Raw genomic sequence first — 13,416 nt, 5'->3', positions numbered from 1 at the left:
ACAGTTACAGTAAGTAACCGTTTCTTCTTCTTCAAGTAGATGCAGTCATGTATTCCACTTACATGGCTCACAAGCAGTATCCCCTGGAAGGCGGGGCTTGGAGTCTACCTAAACAAGATTTGTAGGATCGCCTGACCAAAACTTGCATCCTCTGGAAGATGCAGTAACAGATCGTGTAGAATGACCTTGCACACACTGAGGAGGCATAGCTGAAGCTATTTTATATGCAGTCTTGATACAAGATCTTATCCATTTAGAGATCATTTGTGAAAAGATTACGCCATATGTCGTACAATCTACATAAGACACAAATAGGTGAGAAGAAGCACAAAACACTTTAGTCCTGTCCAGACAGAAGGCTGGACATCACCTGACATTTAACGTATGGAGATGAATGTGGCTTAGGAAAAAACACAGGTAAATATAGCACCTGGTTCAAATGTAATTGAGAAGAAACTTCACGACCACACCCCAAATTTTTGTCTAAAGTCACTTGGTCTTTGGAGACTTGTGTCTAAGAAGGCTCTGACATGAGAGCCTGCAACTCTCACACTCTTCTTGTGGATGTTATCGCTACCAGGAATGTAGTTTTCGGACACAAAATCAGAAAGAGACAAGACGCCAGATGCTCAACTGGAGGTCCCATTAACGTTGCTAGGACCAAGTTAAGAGATCACGGAGGAAATGGCTCTCAGATCAGAGGATGGAGATGTAAAAGCCCTTTTAAGTATCTTGCCACCACGGCAATGGAGAAGACAGATCTTCCCTGAATGGGTGGGATGAAATGCCAACATTGCTGCCAGATGCACTTTCAATGAACTAAGTGCAAGACCTGACAACCGAAGGTGCAGCAGATATTCTCAGAACCCGAGGGCAACCTCTGATTTGACAAGGGCCTTGGTGCCGAAGCAGACCACATGCTGCTTCAGATCAAGATCCCTCACCACTTGAAAGTCTGTTTGGTGAGCAATTTGCAAATTAAACAGGCCGTGAGAAGGAACCGAGGGGGGTCAGAGTGGCACCACCTCATTCAGCCAGGAGAGGGGCTATGGCAACAAGGTGCAAGCAACGCCCTTCTACAGATTCTGCTAGGCAAAAATTCTTGCCCTGGATATGCATGCACCTAAGTGGAATACATGGCTGCATCTACTTGAAAAAAAACAGGGAGAAGAGTTGGAGCAGTGTAAAGGGGCTCTAAGAGCTCCATATTTGTCTGGGGGAGGATTCTCCTAGCTCAGGCATTGTGGAAGACACCTGAAAGACTTCATTCTGATGACCCACTGCCAGCCAGAGCCTGCTCCCCAACCCCCTGCCCCAGCCCTGATCTCCCTCCCACCCTCCGAACCCCTCGGTCCAAGCCGGGAGCACCCTCCTGCACCCCAACCCCTCATTCCCAACCCCACCCCAGAACCAGCACACCCAGCCGAAACCCTCACCGTCCCGTCCCCCCTGCACTCCCAACCCTGGTGTAAGGTCACAGCTGTGCAGAGATTATGGGCAGCACTAAGCCCATAAGGCAGTCCTAGGGAGGTTGCTGTAACTCAGACAGGCCCACTGGTTTACCTAAATTATAAAAAAGAGCCTTTTCAGCCTCCAGAGCAGCAAAGGATTGGGAGGGGCAAAGGTGGCTTAAGCTACTTTAGAATCCCCTCTCCTTCTAAGCCAGGTGGGCAAACTTTTTGGCCCGAGGGCCACATGTGGGTACAGAAAAATTGTATGGTGGGCCATGAATGCTAAAGAAATTGGGGATTGGGAGTGCAGGGGGCGGGATGGTGAGGGCTTCAGCTGGGGGTGCAGGTTCTGGGGTGGGGTTGGGAATGGGGGTTGGGATGCAGGAGGGTGCTCCCGGCTGGGACCGAGGAGTTCGGAGGGTGGGAGGGGGATCAGGGCTGGGGCAGCAGGTTGGGGCACAGGAGGGAGGGGGTCAGGGGAGCAGGCTCTGGGCGGCACTTACCTCAAGCTGCTCCCAGAAGCAGCAGCATGTCCTCCCTCTAGCTCCTATGCGGAGCCGCAGCCAGGCAGCTCTGTGCGCTGCCCCTGAAGCTCCCATTGGCCGTGGTTGCCGTCCAATAGGAGCTGTGGGGGCAGTATGTGGAGCCCCCTGGCTGCACCTATGTGTAGGAGGCGGGGGGGGAAAGGCAGGGAGCATGTGCCGCTGCTTCCAGAAGCCTCGTGGAGCCCCAGCATGCATGGAGCAGGGCAAGCCCTGGACCCTGCTCCCTGCCTAGAGCTCGAGAACTGGATTAAAATGTCTGAAGGGTTGATGCAGCCCCAGGGCAGTAGTTTGCCCACCTTTGCTCTAGGCTGAGAGTCCTTTGCTGGACTGCCTCAGGGCACAATAGAGATTCTCACCCAAGGTCAGAAGGATAGACAAATGTTAAATGCTAGTATAAGGTTGCTGGGTTTTTTAATACTTTTTCTCTTGCTTTCCATAAGATATAAAAATATTCTATCTGAGCGTCATTCCTTTTAAACTGCCATGCCACACGTTGCTTCAGAATTATTACAGGAGTGATTAGAGGGCTTCAATTAGGACCAAGGCTCTGGTGTGCTGGGTACTGTATGAACAGCACTGTATGATGTAGACAGTACCCACCTTGAAGAGCACAGAAGCTGCTATTTAGTAGCATTTTCATTTTGAAAACTCCTAGATATTTCTCATGAAATGTTGTCATATTGTTTTAAACAGATGGACCAAAAATCAATGCACAATCTGAAGAACTTTCTAGCAATTTTGACAAACACTCTTGCATATATTTTCAAATTGATAATACAGTTAGAGAATGGAACTTACCATGATTAACTGCAAATCTTAGCTTTTGTATCACTGCAAGATTACCACTAACTCGGTATAACCCATCAACATCCAATCCTAAAACAAATTTTAAAATTTTTTTTAGATACTTAAATGTGTCAGTCTGCTCATTTTAGAGATTCGAGTTAGCAAAAAGAAAATCCACCATCTGGAGAACTTCAAAACCTCTTGTCACAATGAAAACTATTTACTTATCTGCAGAGATAGTTGCTGACTAGTATCTTGCCACTGCTAAACTTATGCTTGAAATAATGTCTAAAATGTGATGTGTACTCAGACAATGTGAAGGAGTCTTCAGGAGTGAGGTGCCCAGCTCCCACTGATTTTCAATGATGGCTAGGGGCCCACCCTCCAATTAGTTTTTAAAAATCTCACACCAAGATTTAGTAAGCAAACCAATGCTTAGTACATGAAGGATTTCACCTTCTCTCTTGCACATATATGCGCGCTTTCGCGCTCTCATATACCTCCACTAATCCTAAAATACTAGCAGTGAGATTGTAGGGTTTTTGATTTAGGTTTTCCTTTCACATTGATACTATATTTACCAAAATGTATGGCGACTATACCAAGCTAAGTCAGTCATTCTGGAAAACATCTCAAAGTTGGTAGTGAGTGACCAGGTCCACCTGATACCACCCATTCTACTGGTTTATGAGTCTTCATGTGTGTTTAATTCCACCCTGTTCCCTTACTTTCTCGTGGCAAGCAGATATCCCCTCCATCCCTACCACATGTTAACATCTTTAAAGTTTCGACGAAAACACTGGATTTGGCAAAAGGAGAAAAACTACTTCTCAGTGGCTGCTGTTGCAGAAGATCAAAAGTGGTCAAGTGCGGAAGACAGGAAGGATTTCTGTCTACCGATGCTCATAACGTTTACATGAATTCAGTGCATTGTTTTGGCTGATATGAGTGTTGCAAAGACGGGATTCAACAACCCCCTTAATCCCATCCACAGGGAATCCTGATGCAACAGAAGCATCAGGAGATATGGCGCACAATTGTCAGTACCATCTGTCCCACCCATCTGTTCCCCACTACCTTTTACTGCCACAATCTATTGGCCACTCTCTCTCTGCAGGGATAATGGGTTGGGGAATGGAGATGGAAGAGGAGTGAAGAAGCTGCTCATATCAGTCCACCTTAAGGTAAAAGAGAATTTGCTTCTTTCACTGCTGTCCTATCTCAATGCAGAAAACACACATCCACTGCAGCTTCTGGAGTTGGGTGGAGGACAATAGAACCAGTTCCTGCTCTTCCTTCTTGCACTGAGTCACCAGACAGCAGCAGTAAGGGTGGCTACAAGTTGCACCATATTATTTCACTGTAGCTGCTTCCCCCATGGAGGGCACCTATTTCGCCCTGCAACATTTACCCTTAGCTCCCACTCAGGCCCTGAATGTGATTTGAAGGAAGTGGGGTGCTCCAAAAAGATGGGTGGGTAGATTCTCTTACACACAACTTTGATCTTTAGCATCAGCCACTACCTGGGAATAGTTTCAGTACAAGGGAGTAAGTGAACCACTTGCAATACTACTCTCATAAGAATTCTAGTAACAACCACAAGCAGCAAGCAAGCAAGAGACAAGCGAGGAGACAAGTCAGGGTGGGGATAAATATGCAGCCACTGTTACCTAAAAGTTTTTATACATATAAAATGCAGAAGCCTTGGGTCATCTTATACCTCAGACTTTCCAAAATTTTAACATTCAATCTAGATTCGCTTTAAATACTTGAGTAAGAGAGATTTGCTTTCTCTTACTGTCAACAGGAAAAGAGAAGGACATGTTCAACAAAATCAGGGCACTTGAACAAATCACATAAAATGAAGAAATCTGGTAATCTGAACAGTTTCAAGCAAATTTTCCAAGTTTTATCAGTGTAACTGGCAAAAGGAATCTCAGATGACTTAGTGTTAACTGAAGGCCTTGATTCTCAATGTATTTACACAGGTAAGGCGTCCCTAAAATGAACTTTTAGGATAAACAGTCTTTAATGCAAATGGTGTTTTGTTAACATAGGTAAGGATAAGAAGCAGTTTTATTAGTTACCTACTGACAAGGTCCTTTTCAACAATCTCATCCCCAAATATGATGAGCTGTTCCCAGTTGCCTCTTGCTACTCTTTGCTAGCCACGATCTCACTGGATACTAGTTCAGGTTCCCTTCCCTCCCTACATCCCAGCTGTTGACATCCTATTGCTATAACTCCAGCTATAAGACTCAGACTTCACAGTACTCAGTTACCAGTCATTTGGAAACAGGATAAGAATTAAGCTTCCAAAATTAGATACTGACTCTCAGAGATTTGAGATAAAAAACAAGAGATGAACATTTGCACCCTACCATGTTCTTCAACGTGTTCAATGCACAGCTTCACGAACTTTGGCACCGAGCTGTTTTCCCTCTGACACAAGCTGGTGAGATTGGAACCGAACACTTGATCTGGAATCAAGTATATAAAACAAAACAAAACAAAAAAAACCAACCCTCATTTATAGTTGAATGAGCTTCAAAGGATAAAACTAGTTCATGTACAACAGTGATATACCAAGAATATATGGCAACACCATGTTGGGTAACAAGCAGCAACGGGCACAGTTTTCAAAAGAGCTCAATACCCAACAAAGTTTTCAAAAGAGCTCAGCACTCCTGGGGAGCAGTGGTAACTTTTGAGTGCTGAATGCTTGAAAATTCACCTCCAGTTGCGAGAGCTGAGCACTCTTGACAATCTGGCCCAACATGTCTGGTGATTCGAGTAAAGGATTGGAAGTTAAAAGACTAATTTATTAAATTCTCAGCCACCAACTCAATGTATGACCTTGAGAATGTCAATGAACTTCAGTAAAATCTGTTACTATCACAACGGGCGGAAGTATAGACTCATAGACTCTAGGACTGGAAGGGACCTCGAGAGGTCATCGAGTCCAGTCCCCTGCCCTCATGGCAGGACCAAATACTGTCTAGACCATCCCTGATAGACATTTATCTAACCTACTCTTAAATATCTCCAGCGATGGAGATTCCACAACTTCCCTAGGCATAAAACATCCCTAGGTATAAAACATCTTAAGATACATACTTATCCACCTAGCTTAGATATTGTTATAGCTCTCAGACATGAAGTATCTTAAATGCTTCGTCTATAGAAATCACTTTGACAGCCTCCAATGAATTATTATAAAATGTCAGGGATACAGTTACTGTAAAAACGGACCTTTAAGGATTTGCATGTTTTAGGGTGTATTTTGCACTCATATGAATAATCACAGGACTATACAATATATATTTACTGTAATCTTTGTGCCCAACTTTTCTGTACAGAGATAGGGAGTACCAATAAGGAATATTTAAATCACAACTTTTGGCATTATCTTTAATGTTACTTTAAAAGAGCTACTAAACAATATTTCACATCATCGACCTGTTTAACTTAGTATACCCCTATAAACAGAGGTCCAGATCTATAACAAGTGCCCTCATGTTGCAATTGGATCCATAAGGGTGGATCCTCGTATCAGTGCACGGCCCTACTGACTTCAGTGAGGCTCTGCACAGGTGATCCAATTGCCTAATTCAGGTCCACCAGACTTCACTTCCTCATTTAAAATCTTTCTGAAGATTCACTTCTTCTTTGAGGGCCACAAACACATGCAAAAAATACACACTTGCAAGTGTTTAAGTGCCCCCCTTTGGGGTACTCCAGGTTCCTGTTCTTTCTGTTATAGCTTGAAAGCTCTCCCTGGACCACAGATTGCCCTTGTGTTTGCATCATGCACAGCACCAAGCATGTTTTGGCTCTTAATAAATTAAGTGGCCTCCTGTTCCTGACATGAGTGCTAAAGAGTTTTCCATCACTGGAGCATAATGGGATATCCCTAGAGGGTTATGGGTATTAATCATCACCCTGTGCCTCTTAATGTTTTCTTCCATTGTATCTTCAAAGTATTTTCCTTAATTGTACTTTTTCATGTAGTAAAAGCTCATTTAAAAACAGTTACTATAATTAATGCATGCTGTTCTCCAGTGCTTTCCTAGAGATTGTTTTTTCAACATTTTCCTTATTCTAATCACCTGCTTTTGTAGTTTACTACACTTTTTTGTAAAAGCTTTTGCATTTTTCTGTCTATTAACAGCTTCTGTATAACTCATTACACAAGGATAATGCAGAATTGCAGATTTATATTTTAAAATAAACTAATAGCACCAACTTTTGAAGTATATATGCTTGCTTCTTAAAAAAAAACACCTTTATTAGATCCAAACACCAGCATTGCATTTGCGCACACAGTTCAACTTGGATCAGTGTTCATACTAACTAATTTCTCAGAAATTTACACACAGTGCATAAAGTCAGCTCCAAATTATAAAATGTAATACAAAGCTGCAGTCTGGGAATAACTCCCTCCATCCCAATTAAAAATCCCACAATTTACTTTTGTAATTACGATCTGGAAGTATGATATATTTAGAAATGTTTGGGCTCCTATTACTTAAGCAAATTGGTAGAAATACATGAAATTTGACAGATTTAATGTCAGAGAAGAATTTGGCCTGGTGTATTTCTACTGATGTGAGCTATAACTATATTTATTGTACCAAGTGGACTTTTAATTATGAAGCAGTGCAACGTATATTGGACCATAAGAAACTAAGTCTAGAATAATATCAGATTAATAACGTACATGAACTTATGGTTTAAATATTTAAACCTTCATTCACAATTTTAAATCTAGAAAATCTATACAAGTATGTGTCATATTGGAACCACTACATACTAATTAGCAACTCATAAGGTATGTCTATACTACGAACCAGTGGTGAGATTCCCAGCTTGCATATACATATGCATGCTAGCTCTCTTTTGAGCTAGCGCACTAAAAATCTCAGGGTAGCATAGGCAGCAATGGCACAAGTTAGCTGCCTCAAGTACAAACTTGCTTCAATCCTGTGGGTACATACTTGGAGCAGTTAGCCCATGCCACCACATACTGCTGCCTGTGCTATCACAGTTACACTATTATTTTTAGCACCCTAGCACAGATGAGAATTAGTGCGAGTACATGTACACGAGCTGGGCATCATACCCCTAGCTCGTAGTGTACATGTAGCCTTAAGTCTGATACAAAGACGTATCATTTAAGAACTACTTTTTGGAAAAGATCAAATAAGTAAAATTAAGAAATATTAAAGCTAAAAACAAATTGACCAAGAGTAAAGAAATTTTAAATTAGGACTTCTTTAAACTCATCCTGTTTGGCTTAGGTATTTCACTTGTTTCTGAATAGCACATGGCTGTCTGGTACCTTGCATACTACAGAAAGATCCCTTTCTGTAACAGATGAGAATCTACCTGTGTTCAACTCTGCATTGTAAGATCATTTTGTTGCCAACAAAGGAGTGTTGGCTTCCCAAGCTTGTCAGCTGAAAGTGCAGAACAAAAAGAATTCTGCTTCCCATAGGCACTGCCCAAGGCCCGGTGGGTTCTTGGGACCTCATCCACCCCATCCCTTCACCTCTGTCCATTATAATAGGATGATTACTTCCTCTCTGTAGCTGAATTTGGTGACCATTAGGGCTGTTGAAAGAATGACTGGAACTGAAACTATCACATCTGCCATGTGTTACAAAAATAACTGGTTAATTTTCAGTCAAAATGTAGTTAACGTTATAAAGCTGGTTTCTTCTACAACACTAATTCCTGCTCTGCTACAGACATGATTGTAAAATTCAGCTTATCAAAAGGTTTCCTGAAGAAATAAGGATAATTTACCCTTAATGTAGCCTTTTTCTCGAACAGCTTGTAATGTAGGGCGTCGTGTAAGAAATTTCTTCAGCTTTGTTTTTGTCTTCTTCTGTTCTGAAGAATCCATGCTGCTAGATATTTTCATTGCTAAAAAAGAAAAAGTAAATTTAATATAAAAATGTAAAAACAAGCTTACTAAATGTAAGTAGCTAATAGTTTGCTAGAGAACAATACAAGAAAAACTTTATTTGAAACTGGCAAATACTTCAAGGAAAAAATAGTATATGCTAACACATTAAAATATACAGTGCAAACTATTCTCTCTCTATATATTTTTATTTATGCAAGCACCTGGTACATGCTAGGCACTTTCCAAACTCTCAAGAATGGCCCCTTCTCACAGGAGCTTACAAGGCAAAGGATTAGTTGCAACATTGCCATATACACATACACAATTTACTACAACTGTACTATTTCTAAGTCAGGCTTTTTACCTTAGATTTGTAAATTTCATATCCAGCATCAAACCTCCTTGATATGAAATTACTTACGCAGTTAAAATAATTAGAAGTGAAATGTTTGCCTGATCACTTTGTTTATTCTGCGCATTTGACAGTGCCTTTTAAGTTTCAGGTTAATTTGTCAAAAACATGAAACTTAAAGAAGGGATCTTCACTTATTGATATATCTGCTAACTTTAAAAAACTCTCCAATTGTTCAGTACATAAACCTCGAATTCATTTTATTCACTAGTCCTGGATTCTAGAGCAGCAAACTATTTTTCTTCCATTCAACCTTATCAAAAATCAAGTTAACTACAAAAATTTGAATCTCAAATTATGAAGTACTTCTCTTATATCTTGCAAAGCTTACAAAAAAACAACTGATGAAGCTTAAGCTTTATGAAACCAAACAGCTAAATTTCAAATTTTTGAAAAGTAGTTATAATAATTAGTATATGGATTGTACACTGGAAGGGTACAGGGCAGTTAGGATTGTTTGGAAAACTTTAACTTTGTATGATCTTTCATTTGTTTATCCTTTTAAGGTGTTTTAAACTGCAATGCACTAAAAGTTCTTTTTGCTTAAATTATATTATTTCCAATCTTAACCAGGTAGATATTAATAATGAAGGTTTTACTGGGAATTAGCTTAACTTACAACGAAGTTTCTTGGAGTCTTTATGGTCCTTCTCTTTATCTTGTTTTTCCACCCCTGGGGAATCCGGTACATCATCTTCAAATGCTTCATCGGACTCCACTGCCTGTTGATTAAAAAAAGACACTGATTAGTTCTCTTATAGCTTGACAGTTTTCAGAACAGACAATGGTATATTTTATTAACAATCATAATCCATATAGTGTCTTATAATACAAAAATGCTTTTTAAAAATATTAAACTGGTAATTTCTTGGAATCAGAAGCCATCGTCTTGTAAGCAATATTCTTTTTTGTATCAATAAGACTAGTATTAACTCTTAACAGTTACAGGATCTGTTCACAAGGCCCAACAGAGAAAACATCACTGGACAATCATTAGGTCAAAACACTAGGCCCTGCTGAGATTCTGTAACAACAACCAGCCAACCATTTATAAAATATTCTTTCATGTGGAGGTAGGCTGTTCACTATTCTAACTATGTTTTCCACCACAAAATCGCTTAGTGTGGGGGTTGGGTGTACAGGAAGAGCACATGAAGCAGTTTCCCTATCTTTGTCAGCCATGCCTATATTTAAGAAGCAATCTTCTATGTCAGAATCTGGAAACACCTATTGGCAAAGCAAAGTGTTGTCAGAACAACACACCAAAGATAATTTGATATAGTGATCTTGTCAGCCTCTGAAAGCCTAACCCTTTTTGCTAATGTCAGTGTTCTCTCAGCATGTTAAAGTGAATAGCTCACTCAGATGTAATCAGTGTGGATTATTTTCTACAATCAGGCATAAATTCCAACTAATCCAAGGGCTATTGCCAAAGCCCCAGTGAAACTGTACCTGCAATGTGATACCTGGACAGAACACACAATTCTGTTTAGTTTGGTAAGGGTGCTCTTGTTGGCTTTAGTGTAACATCTCCATATTCTGTTCCTTGTACTCTACTCCATGATTCCAGGAATGATGTACTTCTGCTTCATAACTATCATACTAACAAGACTGTTTTAGACTTGACTTTCACACTATTTCAAGGCCTCTATGTGCATCACCTTATTTTTGAGGAAAGAGTGAGACATTTTTATTAAAAAAAACAAACAAACAAAAAAACCAACAATAATCAATACTCTGGTCACATGTACAATAAACATATTTATAAATCCAGCAATTAAATCAATTATCCATTCAAAAAGGCTAGAAGTTAACCCTAACCCTTCCTCATTCCCTGCTGCCTTCTCAAAAGCCTAGGAGAACAGATAAACTCTCCAGGATGCCCTGAAGATCAATATGCTCAAGTTCTCATTACAACCAGAGATACGGCTACCAGACATACTGAGAACACTTGGCCAGTATCCTCTTCCATTCAGATCCTTGGCTGATCTCAAACCATTTATGACTAAACCGATTAAAGCCAAAACCTTCACTGAGAAATTAACTGGAATTCAAGTGACATCATAGAACAAGTGTAAGATGCTCATTCCTAGACACCTCACTAACCAAATGGGCAACCACATTCTGTACTAGCTGAAGTTTTTGAATGGTATTTGGGTATGGTGCCTTGCACAGCATATTGCAGAAACTGAATCCTGAAGTGAAAGATTAGGATATATGTAATGAGGTCTTCAACAGAAAGAGGTTGGAACCCTTTAGCTAGCCACAGAGGGAAAAGCACTCTTGGCCACTGCTGCTATCTGGATATCCAGAACCAGCTGTGAATCCAGTGTTGTTTCCAGGTTTCACAACTGTTACCAATAATGGGAACATATTTAGAGCTCTGAGCGGATACAAAATTTATACCTGATGATCCAGATATCCACGGATATAAAGCAGATATCTGTGGAGCTGTAGGGCTTTACAAGGAAATGGAGTGATGAAAGCAGCAGCATATCAGGCTGCCGCTTGCAGGAGCTGGCACCCAGCCCAGGCAGCTCCTCTGGTGTGGCTGTCATGCCCCTCGCCTTTCCCATTGGGGTGGGCACCAGGCTTACTGGTAGCTGTCCCTGGTCACACTAGTGTGGGCAAGCAGCTCGCATGCTCCTGGACAGGAGACTCACACTACTGCGTGGAAGAGACTCCTGTCCGGGAACGTGCATGAGCGCTCTAAACATATTCCCATAATCAAGGGAGCTGAAATAAACTCAGCTAATTTTATCAGTTGCCTCCCCCAGCCAAACAAGCTCTACCTCATTCTTGTCTGGACTAAATCTCAACCAAGTTAGCCCTAAGCTAAATTGAAAACTGTTAACAATGGGTAATCCACTCACTTGTGGCCCACGGGTCAGACAGGAGGAAGACAAAGTTGAGACCATCTGCATACTGGAGACAGTGCAGCCCTAACTCTTAATTAACATTCATACCATATACATGTTAACCAAGAGAAAGCGCTCAGGGTAGATGAGCAGTTGCCCAAAATTATCCTGTGGGTCTGTGAAGAAACGAGTTAAGCCACTCAACAGATTTTTCTACTTGTGCCTGGGGATCACACACGTGCCAACATCATTTCGTGGCCAAGAACACTGTTTTAGACTGTCATCTGCCTTCAATCAGCAATAAATAAAGTTTGTATTCGTTGCCAGGAAGATAACAATTGAGACTATTGCAGTCTTTGTGCAATACCCAGCTCTAAAATTAAACTGACTGCGGTAACAAATCTTAAGAATCTAGATAGTGATGGAGCTGCCTCACCACCACCTTCTCAATAACCTTTCCCAAATATAAAGCTTCCCTATAAAATGGTAATTACAGTTTGTCAGTATCAAGAGATTGTTCACAAGAGGTCTAATTCACTTCTTTTAACAAATAAAAAGCCCTTGGCATAATGCTTTCTCTAGGGAGGCACTGAAAATCAACTCTAATAATATCACACTAGTCTTCACCAGCCAGGAAGGGTATTACTCTAATTTACATGCAATTAAATGTATGTAACTTAAGCGAATGACTGACATACTCAAGCAAAAAAGTCTGCACTTAATATGGAAGTACTTATACTGACCTCCTCCCTGCAGCATTCAAGTACATCAGACATATATAGATTTTATCTTCATAATGCCTTTTCACCACAAAAGTATTATCCCCATTTAACAGATGGGGAACTGAGACACAGGACAGATCAAGCGACTTGCTCAAGAAAGGAAATTGCACAGGAAGCTTGTAATTGAGCTGGAAATTGAATCCAGGTCATCCCAGCTGAGCATCCTATCCATTAGACAATCCCTTTTCCCCTTATCAGTGCTTGGTGCTATTAGATTAGCCAGTCAAAAGGGACCGCTGAACTAGCTACTAAATACTGTTTCCTCTTCCCACCTCCAGTATACTCACTTTCCAAGAAGTCAAGAAATGAAAGCATGAGTGATACATTTAATGCTTGAAGGGCTGGAATCATGGAGTAGGTTCACAAAATAGTTTCTAACTATGACAGCACTGAAAAAAGTATGTTCAAGATTTAAATACATACCTGATTACTGATAGTATAACTAAGAACTTTAAACCACTCATTAATAAAAACGTCATTATCAGATTGAATTAAGAGTTCAGTTCCTTGGCGGGTTTTCAGCTTTAAAGAAAAGAAATATTCTATCAGAATTAAAACAAAATACAAATATTCAGAATAATTCAGTGTTTTAATATCATGTTAAGTTAAAATCAACAGTTGTACATGACCACAAATGTGCAGTAGCTGCAACTCATAGGACAATTCAAGCC

General features: G+C 40.7%; 1 protein-coding gene across 11 annotated transcripts in view; it reads right to left on the bottom strand.

Annotated features, from left to right (window-relative positions):
• The window catches only part of ARHGAP12 (Rho GTPase activating protein 12), a 167,907-nt gene that overhangs the window by 4,772 nt on the left and 149,719 nt on the right, over positions 1 to 13,416 (bottom strand). For all 11 annotated transcript variants that reach the window (XM_030550210.1, XM_030550204.1, XM_030550206.1 and 8 more), the window contains 5 exons: positions 13,169 to 13,267; positions 9,725 to 9,827; positions 8,591 to 8,710; positions 5,164 to 5,262; positions 2,795 to 2,872 (listed from right to left, as the gene is read on the bottom strand). In XM_030550210.1, coding sequence (XP_030406070.1) covers positions 2,795 to 2,872; positions 5,164 to 5,262; positions 8,591 to 8,710; positions 9,725 to 9,827; positions 13,169 to 13,267 — 499 coding nt within the window. The remainder of the gene's footprint in view (positions 1 to 2,794; positions 2,873 to 5,163; positions 5,263 to 8,590; positions 8,711 to 9,724; positions 9,828 to 13,168; positions 13,268 to 13,416) is intronic.

Source organism: Gopherus evgoodei, chromosome 2 (genome assembly GCF_007399415.2).
Source record: "Gopherus evgoodei ecotype Sinaloan lineage chromosome 2, rGopEvg1_v1.p, whole genome shotgun sequence".
Classification (NCBI taxonomy): Eukaryota; Metazoa; Chordata; order Testudines; family Testudinidae; genus Gopherus; species Gopherus evgoodei.
Note: the sequence above shows the minus strand (reverse complement) of the source record. Positions and strands in the feature narration are given on the sequence as shown.